The sequence below is a fragment of the Oryctolagus cuniculus genome, chromosome 4 (assembly GCF_051225735.1).
Source record: "Oryctolagus cuniculus isolate XC-2025 breed Fujian yellow rabbit chromosome 4, ASM5122573v1, whole genome shotgun sequence".
Classification (NCBI taxonomy): Eukaryota; Metazoa; Chordata; class Mammalia; order Lagomorpha; family Leporidae; genus Oryctolagus; species Oryctolagus cuniculus.
Window position 1 is genome coordinate 159,381,020 of NC_142870.1, and position 19,921 is coordinate 159,400,940.

Consider the following 19,921-nt stretch of genomic DNA (forward strand, 5'->3'; position numbering starts at 1 on the left):
CGGGCCGGCCCGTGGCACAGTGGGCTAGGTTTCTCCCTGTGGCGCTGAAGTCCCATATGGGCACTGGCTTGTGTCCTGGCTGCGGCTTTTCTTCCAAGCCAGGTCTCGGCTATGGCCTGGGAAGGCAGTGGAGGATGGCCCACGTGCTTGGGCCTTTGCACCCCTGTAGGAGGCCCAGAGGAAGCTCCTGGCTCCTGGCTTCAGATCAGCTCAGCTTCAGCTGTTGCAGCTGCCTGGGGAGTGGACTAGCAGATGGAAGACCCTTCTCTCTCTCTCTGTAACTCTACCTCACAAATAAAATAAATAAAAATCTTTAAAAAAAAAAAAAAAGCAGAGGCCATGAGACTGAGTAGGAAAATGTGGGCATTTCAAATCAGCAAAATTGTGTGCAAATTCTGGCTCTACCACTTAACTACTTTTGGAACCTTGAGCCAGCTCTTTAACCTCACTGTGCCTTCATTTCTTCATTTTTGAAGTGGGTAATAATGTTGCTTCCCCTGTTGAACTGTCTTTGCGGTTAGCACAGAATAGCCAGTCAGTGTCTTCTAGGTTTCTAAAATACTGTTATGTAAACCACTTATCATTTACATTGGATTGGATAGTCTTCATGCAGCACTTAAAGAGATAACGCCCTAACTTCTCTGCAGAAATTTTAATATCACTAGGTATTTCCTGTTTCACTAGCTTCGGTTCATGTCTATATTTATAAGCCTTTCATAAGGCTTACTGTATTACTTTTTCTCTTTTCCTAATTTGAACACTTAACTCATTAAATGTCTTTATTCCTTTCTACTAATACATGCATATGAACTGTAGATTTCCTGTTTACAGCAATTTTAGCCAGATCAGAAATTTTGCTATTGACAACTCAGCTTCATTGTCTTTCAGCTATAAATGTAACTGATTTTTTTTGTTAGTCCAAGAATCAGTTAAAAAATATCTTTATTGTTAGAGGGAATCTTTCATGTGTAGATCCTGACTTTGTATTATGATCTTAATGATATCAATTCTTTGAAATATAGTAAGCTTCCTTTATGGGCTAGCATGTGATCAGTTTTTGTAAATGTTTCTCTTGTGCTTGAAAAAATATATACTCTTAAATTGCGTATAGAATCTTGATGCATTCCCTTGATTTTTTTTTATATACTTACTAATTTTTGGTCTGGTTTACTTATCAGTTACTGTAGTGAGAATTGCCTCCTTTGATTTTTCTTGTTTGAATCAATCATATGCTCTAATTTGTATGTTTTTGGCTATGCTCATTAAGTACAACTGATTCAGAATTGTAGCTGTTTTACTGATGAATTATTCATTTTATCATAATGCAGTGGCCTTCTTTCTTCCTAACAAAGCTAACATATATTTGATCTGATAGTAATAGTCATTTAAACTCCCTTTTTTTTTTTTTTGACAGAACATTTGCACAGTGTGAATATCCGTGGTTTAGAATTCTCTGAGAGAAAATTCCTTTCCTCAGTCCAGAGCTGAGGCTTTCTCTGGCCAGTTTCCTTGCTCGTTCTCCCTTAAGGCATGCCTTTTCAAGTTCATGTTTTCTCAAAGACTAGCTACTCCAGGGTCCTAATTCTTACAAGGGCCCTCAGTTCCAACTCCTTGCTTCATCCAGGCCAAAGATTTCATCTTCTTTCTCCATGAGGACATCAGAACCCAAACTTCCATTTTATTAAGCGGTTGGGTCCCTGCCGCCCACACAGGATTCAGTTTCTGGCTCCCAGCTTCAGTCTAGCCCATCCCCAGCTGTTGTGGCCACCTGGGGAGTAAACCAGCAGATGGGAGTATGTCCACTCTCTGGCTCTCTCCATCTGAAATAAGTTTTTAAGAAAGAACTTCAGATGTGTGCCGCGTTGTGGTGTAATGGATAAAGCAACTGCGTGCAGTGCCTGCATCCTGTGTGGACGCCGATTTGAGTCCTTGGCCCCTGCACCTGTGTCGGAGGCTCAGAGGAGGTTCCTGGCTTCCAGCTTCGGATCAGTCCAGCTCCGGCTGTTGCAGCCATTTGGGGAGTGAACCAGAGGGTGGAAGACCTCTCTCTGTGGGTCTCTGCTTCTGCCTCTCTGTAATTTTGCCTTTCAAATAAATAAATAAATCTAAAAAAAAAAAAAAGAATTTAAGAAGGGAACAGTTTATAAAGTATAACTAATATGGTATGTTGTAACCAGTACAGTTAATAACTAATATACTGCTAAAAAAGAGGCAGATTATATTTTTTAAAGATTTATTTTATTTATTTGAAAGACAAAGTTACAGAGAGAGGTAGAGGCAGAGAGAGGTCTTCCATCCGCTGGTTCACTCCCCAGATGGTGGCAACGGCTGGAGCTGCGCCGATCCAAAGCCAGGAACCAGGAGCTTCTTCTGGGTCTCCCACGTGGGTTTAGGGGTTCAAGGACTTGGGGTATCTTCTACTGCTGTCCCAGGCCATAGCAGAGAGCTGGATCAGAAGAAGAGCAGGTGGGACTTGAACCGGCACCCATATGGGATGCTGGTGCTTCAGGCCAGGGCTTTAACCCACTCCGCCATGGCGCCGGCCCCAAGAGGCAGATTATTTACATACTTGTTCTATGTAGCACATTTTAAAACCATGTGATGGCATGATATTTTCTTCTTGTAAGTGTTCACATGCTTTTTCATGTTTATTTTTAAATGGGCAAAGTTTTCCAGACAACTGGAATCCAGCAAAGATGTTCTTTGAAACTTTTCAGAGGATAGCATCATTGTTCGCCTCAGAAACACTCCCATAACTGCATCAAGAGCAAATTTCATGCCCAGGACATTTGTTAAATAATCGCACTCCTTTTCTTTTCTTTTTTTTTTTTTTTGGAAAGGTAGAGTTACACACAGAGAGAGGGAGAGACAGAGATCTTCCATCTACTGATTCACTCCCCAAATGGCCACAATGACCAGAGCTGGGCCAGGAGCTGGGAACTTTTGGGTCTCCCACATGGATGCAGGGGCCTTAGCACTTGGAACATCCTCTCTGCTTTCCCATGCCATTAGCAGAGAGCTGGATGGGGAAAGGAGAAGCCTGGATTAGAGCCAGTGCTGCAGGCAGAGGCTTAACGAAATAGCTCTCCTTATGCGAAGCAGAATGACAAACTTTTCCTGTTGACATTTCATTCTCTGTGGCCAAAATGATAAGTTCTAAATTTATTACTTTTGTCTATTGATTTATTCTCCTGTGCCTAAGGGAAAACCAAGTGTATTTTAACTAGTACCTGTAATAGTTTACCTGATATTAAAAAAAAAAAAAAAAAAAAAAAAACAGCAACAACAACAAACTGCTCCTAACAACTTTACTTGTTCTACAATTGTAGGTTACGTTCCGAACAAGAATCTATCACTGTAACATCAACAGCCAAGGCGTGATCTGTCTGGACATCCTGAAGGACAACTGGAGTCCAGCCCTGACCATCTCCAAAGTCCTCCTCTCCATCTGCTCCCTGCTCACAGACTGCAACCCTGGTGAGAGACTAAGTTAGCGCTTTCTAAGACACCGACGTCAGACCTCAGGAACTTGCTTACTTTACTACCGCTACACCAATACTGTTGTCGATTTTTGATTTCCAAAGTATGCAGCTATTTTCTTTTTAAATTGAGCCTTTTCAGTAGTCTTTTTAGGATCTGTTTTTTGCCAAAAATGAAAAATCACAGTGTGATGATAATTAATGAAAAATCATTTTAGATGGGAAAGTACATTTAAGAATGCTCTAAATTCTCCTGCCAAATAATAAAAAAAAATTCAAATTGAATAGCTTAATTTTTTTAACTTTTATTTCATGAATATAAATTTCCAAAGTACAGCTTATGGATTACAATGGCTCCCCCCCCCCATAACTTCCCTCCCACCCACAACCCTCCCCTCTCCCGCTCCCTCTCCCCTTCCATTCACATCAAGATTCATTTTCAATTCTCTTTATATACAGAAGATCAGTTTAGCATATATTAAGTAAGGATTTCAACAGTTTGCACCCACATGGAAACACAAAGTGAAAAATACTGTTTGAGTACTAGTTATAGCTTTAAATCACAATGTACAGCACATTAAGGACAGAGATCCTACATGAGTAGTAAGTGCACAGTGACTCCTGTTGTTGACTTTACAAATTGACACTCTTGTTTATGGCGTCAGTAATCACCCTAGGCTCTTGTCATGAGTTGCCAAGGCTATGGAAGCCTTTTGAGTCACTGACTCTGATCATATTTAGACAAGGTTGTAGTCAGAGTGGAAGTTCTCTCCTCCCTTCAGAGAAAGATATCTCCTTCTTTGATGACCTGTTCTTTCCACTGGGATCTCACTCGCGGAGATCTTTCATTTAGTTGTTTTTTTTTTTTTTTTGCCAGAGTGTCTTGGTTTTCCATGCCTGAAATACTCTCATTGGCTTTTCAGCCGGATCCGCATGCCTTAAGGGCTGATTCTGAGGCCAGAGCGCTGTTTAGGACATCTGCCATTCTATGAGTCTGCTGTGTATCTCGCTTCCCATGTTGGATTGTTCTCTCCCTTTTTTATTCTATCAGTTAGTATTAGAACACACTAGCCTTGTTTATGTGATCCCTTTAGCTCTTAGTCCTATCATTATGATCAATTGTGAACAGAAATTGATCACTTGGACTAGTGAGATGGCATTGGTACATACCACCTTGATGGGATTGAATTGGAATCCCCTGGTATGTTTCTAACTCTACCGTTTGGGGCAAGTCAGGAATAGCTTAATCTTTAATTGGATGCCTACTAGAAGATGTTAATTTGAGAAATGTGGGCTATTAAAATCTGATAACAACCAGGCAGCGCCATACAGATGTAACCTTTTTGGTATCTTAATAACCATGCATCCTGAGAACCTATTAGAACAAAAAAACCTGGATGTTCTTGAACTAGAAAATACCCAAAAAGTAAACAAGGAAATACAGCTTCTCAGAAAAACCAAAGAATTTGTGGTGTACTTCACATTGGAAGTTCTTAATTTCTCTGTGCGTGTCTGTATTTGACTAGTTTCTTTTTGACTGAATGACAAACCAGCTGCCAACATTTTACATATTTTGGGTTATTTTAGAAAGTAAATTAGCTATAACATTTTCATTGATGTCCTTAGTGAGGCCATTCTTATTTAAATATTTACTTTACTGTCTTATTATTGAATGAAATTCCATCTTCCATGTTCAGTGTGAATTTTGATCTCAAGCTTCTGGCTGGTTTGTAAACTTGAAGAAATTACACTCTTTTTTTTACTTTTGCATATTATTATTTTAATGAGGAAATATAAAAGCAGATTGTAGTAAAACTGTATTGCAGCTAAAATCCCCACATCCCATGTCTGAGTACCTGAGTTCAGTACCCAGCTCTGGCTCCTAACATTGGCTTCCTGCCAGTGCAGACCCTGGGAGGCAGCAGTGACGGCTCAAGTCATTGGTTTCTTGCCACCCAAATGGTAGACCTGGATTGAGTGTTAGCTGCCGGATTTGACCCTGCTCAGTCCTGACCAATGAAAACATTTGGGGAGTGAACCAGAGGGTGGGAATTCTCTGTTTCTCTGCCTTTCAAATAAGTAAGAACAAAGGTTTCCCAGTTGTACCCCATGTTTATGAATGTTGGCACTCAGTAGATGTTTATCTGAAACATGTCAAAATGTCCACTCTTTTGTTTAATGGACTTATTTCATGCTGTTATTTGGTACATATAATCTCTGACTTTTTTTCCTCTTAAACTTCAGTCTATCTTCAGATAATCACAGATACAAATTTGAATACAAGAATAGAGCTGTTTTAGTACCAAAAATGTTATCATCTCAAAAGTAAGCCTTGCATGATAATGATACAGATTTAACCAACTTAAAAATGCTAAATCTTATCCCTGCATAAACTGATTTTTTATCTTTTTTATTTTCCAATAATTTAGATGTGTTTCTTTTAATAATTTCCCGTGTATTAAACAACAAATATTATGTTTTCAGGGTGGGGAGCTATTAGCATGATATTTGTAGACAGCAGATGTGGTTTTGAAAGCAAACTCCACTGTTTATTAATTGTGCAACCTTGGACTGATCACTTTCTTCTCCTCGAGTTCCTTATATAGAATGGGAATTCTTAGAAGGCCTACCTAAATCACTGGACTGCTGTGAGTTTAATTTTTTTTAATTTTTTTTTTTTTTTTTTTTTTTTTTTGACAGGCAGAGTGGACAGTGAGAGAGAGAGACAGAGAGAGAAAGGTCTTCCTTTGCCGTTGGTTCACCCTCCAATGGCCGCCGCTGCAGCCGGCGCACCGCGCTGATCCTGGCAGGAGCCAGGAGCCAGGTGCTTTTCCTGGTCTCCCATGGGGTGCAGGGCCCAAGCACCTGGGCCATCCTCCACTGCACTCCCTGGCCATAGCAGAGAGCTGGCCTGGAAGAGGGGCAACCGGGACAGAATCCGGCGCCCCAACCGGGACTAGAACCCGGTGTGCCGGCGCCGCAAGGTGGAGGATTAGCCTATTGAGCCACGGCGCCGGCTTGCTGTGAGTTTAAAATTGGTTGATAGATTTGAAAGCTGTAAACAGTGATGTTGTCGATGCTGTTTCCCAGAGTATATAGAACATAAAATGGGCATGCAGTAGATAAAGGATCAGTACCCACTCAGGTGAAGTTAAGTGAGATAAGATCATAATGAATAATCTCTGACACCACCATGTCAGCATTGACACTCTTAGATTTTATAACCTGAAAAGAAACCTAAACCCGAATTTGCAGTACCTGTTCTTTTATCTCCTGAGGTGAATTAATTATCTGTAAGGTGGCTAGCATCCAGACACGATCAGCTATTGGATGGGTGCACACATGGTAGTTGTTCTGTTCCCATTGCAATGGTTTAGGTAGATCTAACTGTTGGTCTTAGTAGGCCACCACTTCATGATGGCTTTCAGCGAATCTGATACGCCACTCTGGCCTGTCAGACGTCACTTGGCAGCCAGAGTTCAGCTGTGACAGCAGTCAGAATGATAGAGAGTAGAGGACAATAAGCTCAAAAGGTGAGCAACAGCCTCCCACGTCTCTGAGTTTAGTCTGGCTTGACAAATGCGATTCAGTTCATAAACTGCCCAAGTTAAGAATACTGTTACAGGCCGGTGCCGCGGCTCTGTAGGCTAATCCTCCGCCTAGTCTCGGTCGGGGTGCCGGATTCTGTCCCGGTTGCCCCTTTTCCAGGCCAGCTCTCTGCTGTGGCCAGGGAGTGCAGTGGAGGATGGCCCAAGTGCTTGGGCCCTGCACCCCATGGGAGACCAGGAGAAGCACCTGGCTCCTGCCATCGCATCAGCGCGGTACGCCGGCCGCAGAGGCCATTGGAGGGTGAACCAATGGCAAAGGAAGACCTTTCTCTCTGTCTCTCTCTCTCTCACTGTCCACTCTGCCTGTCAAAAAAAAAAAAAAAAATACTGTTACAGTTCTGTTCCATTTGGCTTCATCTTTTGAAGTTTGCTGTTTTATGGAGTTTTTTTCTTTATTGACACATAAAAAGTGTACATATTTATGGGGTACCCATAAGGGGTTTCAGTACATGCATACATTATGTTATATTGAAATCAAGGTAAACATATCCTCCTCAAACATTGATTATGTCTTTGATTTCTATCATTTCTTTCAAAATCCTTTCATGTGGTTCTTTTAGAATATACAATATATTATAATTATCTGTAGTCATCCTACAAATAATTATTCCTTCTATCTGTAACTTAGTACCATTGATCACCCTTTGCTCACTCTCTCTCTCCTTACCTTCTGGTAACCACAGGTCTACTTTTTTAGATTCCACATATAAGTGAGATGATGTAGTATTTATCTTTCTGGGTCAGGCTTACTTCACTTAACATTATGATCTCTAGTCCCATATATATTGTCTGGGGCTGAGGCTGTGTCATAGAAGGTTAAGCCTCCTCCTGCCTTGCAGACATCCCATATGGGCGCCGGTTCAAGTCCCAGCTGCTCCACTTCCAATCCAGCTCCCTGCTAACGTGCCTGAAAAAGCAGTGGAAGATGACCGAGTCCTTGGGCCCCTGCCACAAGTTCCTGGCTTCTGGCTTTGGCCTGGCCCAGCTCTGGCTATTGCAGCCATTTGGGGAATGAACCAGCAGATGGAAGATCGATCTCTCTCTCTCTCTCTCTCTCTCTCTCTGCCTCTCTGTAACTCTACCTTTCAAATAAATAAATAAGTCTTAAAAAAAAAAAAAGAAATGAAGGAATGTCATCCTTTTACAGGCTGAGTGATACTCCATTGTTTATATGTACGTTTTCTTCATCCATTCATCGGTTGACACACCTAAGGTGTTTCCAGTGAAAGTGTGCATCCTTGTCTTGTTCCAGATCTTAGAAACTTTTCAGCATTTTACCATTCAATGTGTTTAAAAAAAGCTTCCTTATATGAAATCTGTTTCTTTAAATATTTTTAAATGTGCTTTTATTATGGTCTTCAAACCTACGGGTATTTTACCTCATACAAAATCAGTTATCCTGATAACACTGACAATTACTATACCTGATGTATGACAATTACTATACCTGATGCTTTATTTACAGAGTAGTATCTAGAAATATTTTAACCTCTTCTCTTTTTTCTTAAAACAAAGCTGCATGTCATCTATTTTGCTGCTTTCAATTCTGCTTACCTACACTGCCAGTGTTATTTCCTAAAGCAGATGACCTTGTTTCATTCTAAATGCAATTCTGATACTATTTTATTATATTTATTCAAAAATATATGAGTCTTATGAGACAATTCAAAGTTTGAAGGCAAAGCATTTGATACTGAGAAATTACTGCCAGAAAATGTTTGGCCTGATTGTAGAATTGTCATTGTGACTTTTTTACATTCCCTTATCTTTTAGAGATATAGCCTGAACTATCTCCAAATGTAATTCTTTGGTATCTGAGATTTCCTTCAAAATAATCCAGAAAGATTAGAGGTGGATAGCGGTGTAAAAGATGGATCAAGATTGACGATTCCAATTGTTGGATCTGAGAAATGAGTACATGGGCAGTCAATGTGTTTGAAAGTTTCAGTAATAATTTTTTTAATTACAAAAGATTCAACTCATGAGTACCTGCAGTCTACTGTTGTTTTATTTAAGATTTATTTATTTTAAGATTTATTTATTTATTTTTAATTACAAAAGATTCAACCCATGAGTACCAACAGTGTAAGTTGTAGAAGGTGTGTGATTTGCCTGTTCTTTTCTCTGGGAAGGAACCACTTAGGCTCCAACCCTGGCCCTTTGTATGTCACCCCCCTGTCACCTGCCACCAGGGCCAGCGAAGACCTGCACTCGGAAGCATCCATGAAGTCTTTGTCTAGCACTCTTCTAGCAGCCAGAGAACTGTGTAGGCCAGATCAGGTGAGAAAGCTCACAGCACACTGGCAAGCGTCAGCACTCAGGATGGATGAGCTGCTCCCTAACCCCCATCACCTTTCAAGTAAAATCAAGTATCAATTCTTCCCTTCTTAGACTTATGCAAATCTTTATTCAAGCAACAAATAGACCTAAGAATGGCAGCTGATTAACCCTCAGCCTCACAGAGATTAAGCTGGGGGTTAGCACAGCTGCAGCTTCGTTGGTGAGAGCTTTATTCTTCTCTAATGGACAGAGCAAATGAAAAGAGGAATTTGCTCCCAGTGGCGCTTTTACAGTGACCTCTAAACGTCAGGAGAATGGCTTCTTCCTCATTCTTCAACGTCACAGCTTGATTTCACAGGGCTGATGGCTTGTTTTAAGCAGCTGACACAGTCCTTATCTATAAAACTTCTTCAGTGTCTCAGCTTTGATTCCAATTTCTTGTCTTTGGCTTGGCTATGATTAGATAGTAAATTTTGTTACTAAATATTAAAATTTTATAATTGATAGTGACTGCTGATGGGTGGAGACCATAAAATAGGGTTAATTATTTCAGCACATTTTGTGTAGCTTATGTATACTAAACTTTTGAACTATTAGTTTGCTGAAAAGTATGTATAACTCTGGGACTGGATTCCAGTGCTCGCTTAGCTGTGCAAACCTTACATCTACATATCCCATTCTGCTACTCTTGAGAACTGGCAAAGAACAATTTCCGTAACTGAAATTTTGGTAAACCTCTGAAAATGATGAGCCTCCCTGTGGTCAAAGCAGAACTGTGTTTAGCAGGAATGCAAAAATCAGATTTTTAGAATAGCCACTATAGTTGCCTAAGACATTTTTTTAAAGTGATAAATTTACAAAGTAGAAATCCATGGTCCGGCATGTGACTGATTTCAAGCTGTTTTCTTTATTTGTCAAGAATTAACTTGTCTTCTAGATAATTATGAATTCCAGAAGTCACTCCAATCAGTGCTTCCAAATGTGGACAGAGAGTTATTTAACTTCCAGGACACCTTACCCAAGAAAAATAAAGCTCTGGTTATTCAGAATTTACACTTTGCCCCTTGTCAATAAACATTAAATAGCCACTATGAATCAGTCTGCCTGATAGTTTTAGTTCCAAAAGAATAAATAAAAGTCAAAAATTTTCCCAGGGACTTTGGATTCTAACTCGGTATTATCTTGGAGAGCCCTGCCTGCATTCCCCACATAGGTTTCCATAGGCTGGCTAAGATAAGTTCTTAAATAATATTATTAATGCTGTGGAGCTACTAGGAAAATTGAGAATTCATTGAGAGGAATAGGTAAAACCAAGGAATTCACATCATAAAGAGAAGATTCTGCTTTCTGAATTAAAGAAGCTTCACAAAAGTGAGCCTGTCATCATTGTAAGTTGGCTTTTTAACCCTCCTGTTTATAAATGTTAGCTTTAAATGCTAGTGAAAGGACGCTTTCCGGACTCTGCCAGTTCTACAATGATGAACTCTTTAGTCATTTTGCAAGGAAAACCGGTACTGAATATAGTAATGCAAACCAAAAGATCCAGTTGTTTGTAGCACCTTATCAAAGAATGATCCTTTTTATATATAGAAAGCTTTTTTAATAAATATAAATTTCATATGTACAACTTTTGGATTATAGCGGTTCTTCCCCCCATACCCGCCCTCCCACTCCTAAACCATCCCTCCTCTTCCTCCCTCGCCCACCCCATTTTTCATTAAGATTCATTTTTTTAAAAAGATTTATTTTATTTATTTGAAAGATAGAGTTACACAGAGAGAGAAAGACAGAGAGGTCTTCCATTTGCTAGTTCACTCCCCAGATGGCCACAACGGCCGGAGCTGTGCCAATCCAAAGCCAGGAGCCTCCTCCCGGTCTCCCACGTGGGTGCAAAGGCCCAAGGACTTGGGCCATCCTCCACCGCTCTCCCAGGCCACAGCAGAGCTGGATCAGAAGAGGAGCAGCTGGGACTAGAACCATACGGGATGCCAGCACTTCAGGCCAGAGCATTAACCCACTGTGCCACACACAGTGCTGGCCCCAAGGTTCATTGTTCTTTCTTTCTTTCTTTAATTTACTTGACAGGTAGAGTTATAGACAGAGAGAGACAGAGATAAAGGTCTTCCTTCCGTTGGTTCACTTCTCAAATGGCCGCTACGGCCGGTGCTGCGCCGATCCAAAGCCAGGAGCCAGGTGCTTCCTCCTGGTCTCCCATGCAGGTGTAGGGGCCCAAGCGCTTGGGCCATCCTCCACTGCCCTCCCGGGCCACAGCAGAGAGCTGGACTGGAAGAGGAGCAACCAGGACTAGAACCCAGTGCCCATATGGGATGCCAGCGCTGCAGGCAAAGGATTAACCAAGTGAGCCACAGCGCCAACCCCCCAAGGTTCGTTTTTAATTATCTTTATGTACAGAAGACCAACTCTATACTAAGAAAAGCTTTCAACAGTTTGCACCCACACAGACACACAAAGTGTAAAGTACTGTTTGAAGACTGGTTTTACTATTAATTCTCATAGTACAACTCATTAAGGACAGAGGTCCTACTTGGGGAGCAAGTGCACAGTGACTCCTGTTGATTTAACGATTGACATTCTTATTTATGACATCAGTGATCACCCGAGGCTCTTGTCATGAGCTGCCAAGGCTATGGAAGCCTCTTGAGTTCACAAACTCCAACATTATTTAGACAAGGCCATAATCAAAGTGGAAGTTCTCTCCTCCCTTCAGAGAAAGGTACCTCCTTCTTTGATGGCCCCTCAAAGAATGCTCTTCTAAGAAACACTGACTGAGAAAGGAAAACCTAAAGTACCTGATCATAGGTTTAGACCTTGGATAGCCTCATTGTAGAATAAGTAAAAAAGGAATCCCTTTCATTCAGAGTTGCCAGGAAAAGAGGAAGAGAAGTGTGGCTTCAGTGTGTAGGTCAGAGATGGGTCTATGACAGTAAGGATGTCCCGTATGGTCCTTGGTATTTCTGCCTTCCCTGGTCAACCACCTTGAACATCCAATTTGCCTAGATAAAAATGTGGTAGTTGTTTATTACTGTTGCATGGGTCATTGCCTAGAAATGCTGACCTACAAAAACTTTGCTTCTTCCATAACTTAAATATATATCCTTGGTAGGTTTCATTCTTCTAAAGGTGTAAAAACTAGACTTTACTGTATTTGCTGATAGATGGGGTGCATTAAAAATGTGCCTTTGATGTTTCACCTTTGTCTGTTATCTAAAGAAAAGGGCCTGCTCTTGTTTATTAAAGAAGAAAATATAGTGTTCTGTGTATCATTTTCTTGTTTATTTTTCTCACTTCTGTTTCTTTACCCTTGACCCAGGGAATAGCTGTCAACTTGGCTTGAGCTATAAAGTGCTACCGGCATTCTTAAAGTAGGATGTTGAATCCCTAGGGTGTGATTCTTTTCTGATTTTTTTTGGCTGTTACAGAGTTGTTAACACACCTTTTTAGGGTTCTGATTAGTATGTCCTCTAAATGCCTGGGCCGTAAATTCTCACTAATTCTGTATTATTGAGAGGTCAGCCTGATTAGTGCTTTTTTTTTTTTTAATGAATTGTAAAGTTTAAATGAATGAAGATATAATACTGTTAAGTACATGTAGGAAATGTTGGTAAAATGCTTAAACTAGGTGACCTCTAGACTCTGCTTTATAAAAGGCTGAAGTGAGGGGTTTTGTTTGTTTGTTTGTTTTAATTTTATTTATTTATTTGAGAGGTAGAGAGGGAGAGACAGAGAGAGGTCTTCCATCCTCTGGTTCGCTCTCCAAACGGATGCAACTGTCAGAGCTGGGCCAATGCGAAGCCAAGAGCCAGGAGGCAGGAGCTTCTTCCAGTCTCCCATGCGGTACAGGGGCCCAAGGACTTGGGCCATCCTCCACTGCTTTCCCAGGCCATAAGCAGAGCACTGTATCGGAAGAGGAGCAGCCAGGACACAAGCCAGCACCCATAGGGATGCAAGGCGCCACGGGTGGAGGCTTAACCTGCTATGCCACACCACTGGCCCCTAAAGTGGTTTTTCACACATTTCAGTTAAGACACCACTTGGGAAGCCTGCACCCATATCTGAGTACCTGGCTATTCCTGATTGCAACTGCCTGCTAGTGTGCACTTTGAGAGACAGTAAATTAATGGCTCAAATTCTTATATCCCTGTCACCCATGGAGAATACCTGGATCAAATTCCTGGTTCCTGGCTCCAGCCCCAGCTGTTGCAGACATTTGAAGAGTGAATCTGTGTATGGAAAACCAGTTTATCACACTCTGTCTCCCTCTTTCTCTCTCTTTCTCTGTCTGTCTCTCCCCTTCAAACAAAATACATTTTACTTTTGTAAGCTTGAAAAAAGTAGCAAAAATGGCAATAAGGGACTTTACTGTATCCCTCACCTAGCTTCAAAACTTGCCTACAATTCAATATGGATTAGGGCGTAAGTGTATTTTATAGGTTATCAAGAATTTTTTTAGATAGGCTAAATATTCTCATTTAATATAATTCTCATAATATACTCAAATAATACTGTTTTATACCGTTAATTTTCATGTCAACTCCATTTAAACAAGATGTTAGTAAACTTCAGAACAAGTTGCTACTTTAGAATTATTATTAATACTAAACTAGCAGGGGTCAGGCTAACGCTGTTCCTGAAAGGTGCAGTGTGTGTTGCTGTGTTGTGTAGTCCATTGAATAAGTGATGTTTTGTTTGACTTGTAAGAAGTCTATACTGCCTGCCTTCCAGGATTCCTTCCTAGCCGTGCTGCAGTCCTGCATAAGGAAATGCCATTGCCCATGGTGTAAATGGTGCCCCTGGTTTTTTTTGTTTTTTTGTTTTTTGTTTTTTTGACAGGCAGAGTGGACAGTGAGAGAGACAGAGAGAAAGGTCTTCCTTTGCCATTGGTTCACCCTCCAATGGCCGCCGCGGCCAGCGCGCTGCGACCGGCGCACCACGCTGATCCGATGGCAGGAGCCAGGTGCTTATCCTGGTCTCCCATGGGGTGCAGGGCCCAAGCACTTGGGCCATCCTCCACTGCACTCCCGGGCCACAGCAGAGAGCTGGCCTGGAAGAGGGGCAACCGGGACAGAATCCGGCGCCCCGACCGGGACTAGAACCCGGTGTGCCGGCGCCGCAAGGCAGAGGATTAGCCTAGTGAGCCGCGGCGCCGGCCAAGTGCCCCTGTTTCTAAGAACCATAACAGTTCCTTGATAAAAAAATGTTCAAGTGAGGGCAGGCTTTGTGGCGCAGTTTGTTGAGCTGCTCCTTGCAACACAGGCATCCCTTAGCAGAGTGCCGGTTTGAGTCCTTGCTGCTCTGCCTCCCATCCAGCTTCCTGCTGATGCACAATGAATGATGGCCCAAGTACCTGTGTTCCTGCCCCCCACCTGTGAGACCTGGTTAGAGTTCAGGCTTCTGGCTTTGGCTTGGCCCCCAGCCTTTGCTTTTTGGGTAGTGTACCAGCGTTTGCAAGCGTTTGGATAGTGAACTAGCAGAAGGAAGTTCTCTCTGTCTCTTCCCCACCCTGCTCTGTCTCTCGGCCTTTCAAATAAATAAATTTTTTTAAAAAATATAGGTGAATTATGGTGACTTCATTTGCCTATTAAGTATTAATTAAGAGTAGGTTTTAGGGGGCCGGAGCTGTGGCATAGTTAGGTTAAGCATCAGCCTCTGGTACCAGCATCCCATTTGGGCAGTGGTTCAAGCCCCAGCTGCTCCACTTCCAATCAAGCCCCCTACTGATGGCCTGGGAAAGCAGTAGAAGATGGCCCAAGTGCTTGGGCCCCTGCACCCACATGGGAGACCCAGAAGAAGCTCCTGGCTCCTGACTTTGGATTGGCCCAGCCCCAGCTGTTGTGGTCCTTTGGGGAGTGAATCAGCAGACCTCTCTCTTCTCTGTCCCTCTCTCTGTAACTCTGCCTCTCAAGTAAATAAATAAATCTTAAAAAGAAAAAAAGAGTAAGTTTTAGTTAAAACTCATCCCTTTCATCTACAGATCAGTTTTTGGATGATTTTATGAATGTGGAAATCATTTAAATGATTTTAGCAATGGAATCAAGTCACTTTGTAAAACTCATTGTTGGGGCCAGCACTGTGGCATAGCAGGTTATGCCTCCACCTGCAGCACTGGCATCCCATATCGGCGTGGATTCGTGTCTCAGCTGCCCCATTTCCTATCCAGCTCTCTGTTAATGGCCTGGGAGGGTGGCGGAGGATGGCCCAAGTGCTTGAGTCCCTGCACCCACGTGAGAGACCCGTAGGAGGCTCCTGGCTCCTAGCTTCAGACCAGTCCAGCTCCTGCCATTGCAACCATTTGAGAAGTGAACCAGTGCATGGGAAATCTGTCTCTCTGGCTCTCCCTCTTTCTGTCTGTAACTCTGCCTCTCAGATAAGTAAATAAATATTTTAATAAAAAAAGAACCTCATTGTTTACATACCATCATATTTGTTGGTATATTTTCATAATATGTGTGCTGTTTTCTTTGACTCATTTTTTCCCACTGTGTAAAAAATGTTTATTTTGGGGGACGGCACTGTGGTGTAGCAGGTTAACACCCTGGCCTGAAGCGCCAGCATCCCATATGGGCGCCGTTCAAGACCCAGCCACTCCTCTTCCGATCCAGCTCTCTGCTGTGGCCTGGGAAAGCAGTAGAAGATGGCCCAAGTCCTTGAGCCCCTGCACCCTGTGGAAGACCCGGAGGAAGCTCCTGGCTCCTGGCTTCAGATGGGCGCAGCTCTGGCCATTGCAGTCCATTGGGGAGTGAACCATCAGATGGAAGATCTCTCTCTCTCTCTGCTTCTCCTCTCTAAGTGTAACTCTGACTTTCAAATAAATAAATAAATCTGTTTAAAAAATGTTTGTTTTCAACTGCTTAAAAGAGCAGCAACAGAGTGGGGGAGGTACCCTCCATCGGCTGGTTCTCTCCCCAGATGCCCGCTATAGCTAGTGCTAGGCCAGGCCAAAGCCAGGACCCAGGAACTTCACCCAGGTCTCCCACAGGAGGATCCGAGGATCCGAGCACTCGGGCCATCACCTGCTGCCTCCCAGGATGCATTAGCGGCAGCTGGACTGGAAGCACAGTAGCCTCTGATCACGTCAGGCAGTCTTACACGGGACGTGGGCGTCTCAAGCAGCAGATTCACCAGCTATGCCACAACACCTGCCCTTGTTATGTCAGTCTTATGTGATATGTATGACCCTAATGAAATTTTAGGATCATTATCAGTGCTCCAAAAATGAAGAAATTACATTATTTAAGCAACATTTTTAAATAATTCATGTTTGAAATCATAATTCATTGTGATGACTTAATACAGTAATTTGAATCTGAAACAACATAATAAAACTCCTCTAGTTATCCAAAAATTTACTTGTGTGGACAAAACATCTGATGATTGAATAACATTTTCCCTTTTTAATTTGGATATTTGAGATAGTATGGTGTCTTGGAGAAAATATCTTACTTATGTAAAGATGAAAATTAATGTAACTCTCCCAACATCTGAATAGGGCCCTAATGAGTGAGCAGTTTTCTGTATTTTTCCTTCCTCTCTAACTCAGCTTTCTGTTCAATCCTGGGACCAGGGCAAGGTGCTGTTGATAACAACACTCAGTTGTTCTAATTCTAATTGGAAGGCACTTCTCAAATGTCACACTAACTTGTCCTAAAACTGCAATGACTACTTTCTCCTTTCCTTCTCATCTGTTCTTACTCTAACAGATGCCAGAACTTTTTAAAAAAATGTATTTATTTATTTACTTGAGAGGTAGAGTTAGAGAGAGGGAGAGACAGAGAGAGATAGATATTCCATCCAGTGGTTCACTCAATAGCCGGAGCTTTGCCGATCCAGAGCCAGGAGCCAGGAGCTTCCTCCGGGTCTCCCACTCTGATGCAGGGGCCCAAGTGCTTGGGCCATCCTCCACTGCTTTCCCAGGCCATAGCAGAGAGCTGGATTGAAAAAGGAACAGCAGGAACTAGAACTAGCGCCAATATGGGATGCTGGTGCTACAGGCAGAAAATTAAACTACTGTTCCACAGTGCCAGCCCCAGATGCTAGAACTTAATGCTTAGTGTGGGTGTTGTAGTTTTGGTTATGTTATATTTATGAAGAACTTGCATAATAAGCAATATAGGAGTTCCTTTAAGCTGTAGGTGTTATTTATTTCCATAATAGGTGTTTTTCTGAAAGAAAAATTGTAAATCCTAATATCTTAGATGTGTTTGCTGAAGAGTATCCTGCAGAAAAGCCACTGCCAAATGAAGAATGTCATTTTCTTGAACATAGGGCAGGTTTTTCCCTCCATAATTCAGTACTACCTTGCCTCTGTCGGCTTTTTTCCCCAATAAGCACATTGTTTGTAGTGCTCAAAGCACCTGGGCCAATCAGCCGAAGCCTGTGTAACTGTGTACCTGTTGGCAGGTAGGCTGGTGCCTCTTGGGACAACTGTTCACGCCAGGGAGGTGCTCCACCTCGCTTTATTCAGAGCCTGTGGCCAGGCGCTGCCCTTCTTGCCCAGACTGGCCCCTGTGACGGAAGCACACTCATACACAGTCTTAATTCAGATGCTTAGGGGAAGTTAGCAAGAGTGGAGGCCCGAGGGAAATGTCTTCATAGTTAGTTTGGCATGCTGGTGTTCTATTTTTATAAGAAAATTACAGGAAAGCACACTGAGCCATTAGTGCATCAATAACCCTGCCTCACTGGGACAGGGGCAGTAGGAGAGCCAGCCACCCCTGCCTCTGCACGAGGATATATTTGCCTGAGGAATGCGTGTGTTATCCAAGTTAGCGTCCCCCAGAGCTGGTGTACTGGTATGTGACTTCAACCTGCAGGGTGCTACAAAGAATGCATTTTTTCCAGTGGATTCACAAGCAAAATATAGCTCAGAGTTGGTATTAATCACTTGAATTCAAAAAGTTAATAGTCTATAGCCACTTTAGTCAGAGTTTTTGAGTGCAAGATTACTGTTTGGAGATTTTTCTTTGCTTATTTTTTGAAATTTCTGGAAAGGTGATTTCAAGTTGCAATATTGTCACAATTAAAGGCCAAGAAGCCTTTAACTGATATGTGAGAGATGCATTTGAGGACAGCAAGTCCTGCCATGTTTGCAGAATGGTGTCTTAAGATTTAAAAAAAAACTACATCTAATTCCTTGATTAAGTATCTACATAAAAACTTTGGGGCCGGTGTTGGCCGGCGCCGCGGCTCACTAGGCTAATCCTCCGCCTTGCGGCGCCGGCACACCGGGTTCTAGTCCCGGTCGGGGCACCGGATTCTGTCCCAGTTGCCCCTCTTCCAGGCCAGCCCTCTGCTGTGGCCAGGGAGTGCAGTGGAGGATGGCCCAGGTGCTTGGGCCCTGCACCCCATGGGAGACCAGGAAAAGCTCCTGGCTCCTGCCATCGGATCAGCGCGGTGCGCCGGCCGCGGCAGCCATTGGAGGGTGAACCAACGGCAAAGGAAGACCTTTCTCTCTGTCTCTCTCTCTCTCTCACTGTCCACTCTGCCTGTCAAAAAAAATAAATAAATAAATAAAAAAAAAAAAAAAAAAAAAACTTTGGGGCCGGTGCTGTGGCTTAGTGGGTAAAGCCACCGCCGCCTGCAGTGCCGGCATCCCATATGGGCGTTGGTTCAAGTCCCAGCTGCTCCACTTCTGATCCAGCTCTCTGCTATGGCCTGGGAAAGCAGTAGAAGATGGCCCAAGTCCTTGGGCCCCTGCACCCGCATGGGAGACCCAGAAGAAACTCCTGGCTCCTGGTTTCAGATTGGCTCAGCTCCGATGATTGTGGTCGTCTGGGGAGTGAACCAGCGAATGGAAGACCTCTCTCCCTCTCTGCCTCTCCTTCTCTCTCTGTGTAACTTTCAAGTAAATAAATAACTCTTTTAAAAAAAAAATGATAACTTTTCTTAAATCAACTAGCCTTTAAAGGCAAATACTTAATATGAGGGTCTTCTCTTTGGAAACTCAGATTTGGTTGAATTCAGCAGTGTATGCCAGTTATCTTGTCTCATAATCTTGGTGTAAATTTAGACTCACTCACCTCAACTGTTAGTCCTAGCTTCGACCTACTTCTTATCATTTCCTGTTACAGATTTTATTGTCTCATAATTAAAATAAGTCTAGATATGGATTAGTTATTGCTACAGATTTCTTTTACAAAATCTATTGTTTTCCCTACAAGAATAGCTTCTAATTTTGGTGGTTTGGAAGTTCTCAGTTTTTCAAAAATGTATCTTAACATACAATGAAAGTTCACTTCAGTTTCACTTTTGAGAAGATACCGCTTTGCAGTTTTTCTTCTTAGAGATACCAGTGTTCTATTTTTGTGTTGTGTGTTTGGAGAAACACTAAGAAGAAAATGACGAAGTACTCTGAATTAGTACTTAGCAGCGGCTCCGCTCTCCCGAAACTGGTCTCCTCCACCAAAGTCACTTCCTGTCTCTCACTGATAAACTGTAACAATGTGTCCTAGTCTGGAGTTTTCTGCCCTTCTTCAGATCCTGTGACTGGTACTCTAAAAAGAATAGTTAAGCTGTTGAAGCTACTTTTTCTGTCAT

The 19,921-nt window shown here is 42.4% G+C and overlaps 1 protein-coding gene across 9 annotated transcripts in view; it reads left to right on the forward strand.

The window, feature by feature from the left end:
- The window catches only part of UBE2E2 (ubiquitin conjugating enzyme E2 E2), a 388,722-nt gene that overhangs the window by 323,401 nt on the left and 45,400 nt on the right, over positions 1 to 19,921 (forward strand). For all 9 annotated transcript variants that reach the window (XR_016233326.1, XM_051858867.3, XM_070072853.2 and 6 more), the window contains one exon: positions 3,330 to 3,477. Coding sequence is in view for 8 of the 9 variants with exons in the window: in XM_051858867.3 (XP_051714827.1) it covers positions 3,330 to 3,477 (148 nt within the window). In the remaining variant the exon portion in view is untranslated. The remainder of the gene's footprint in view (positions 1 to 3,329; positions 3,478 to 19,921) is intronic.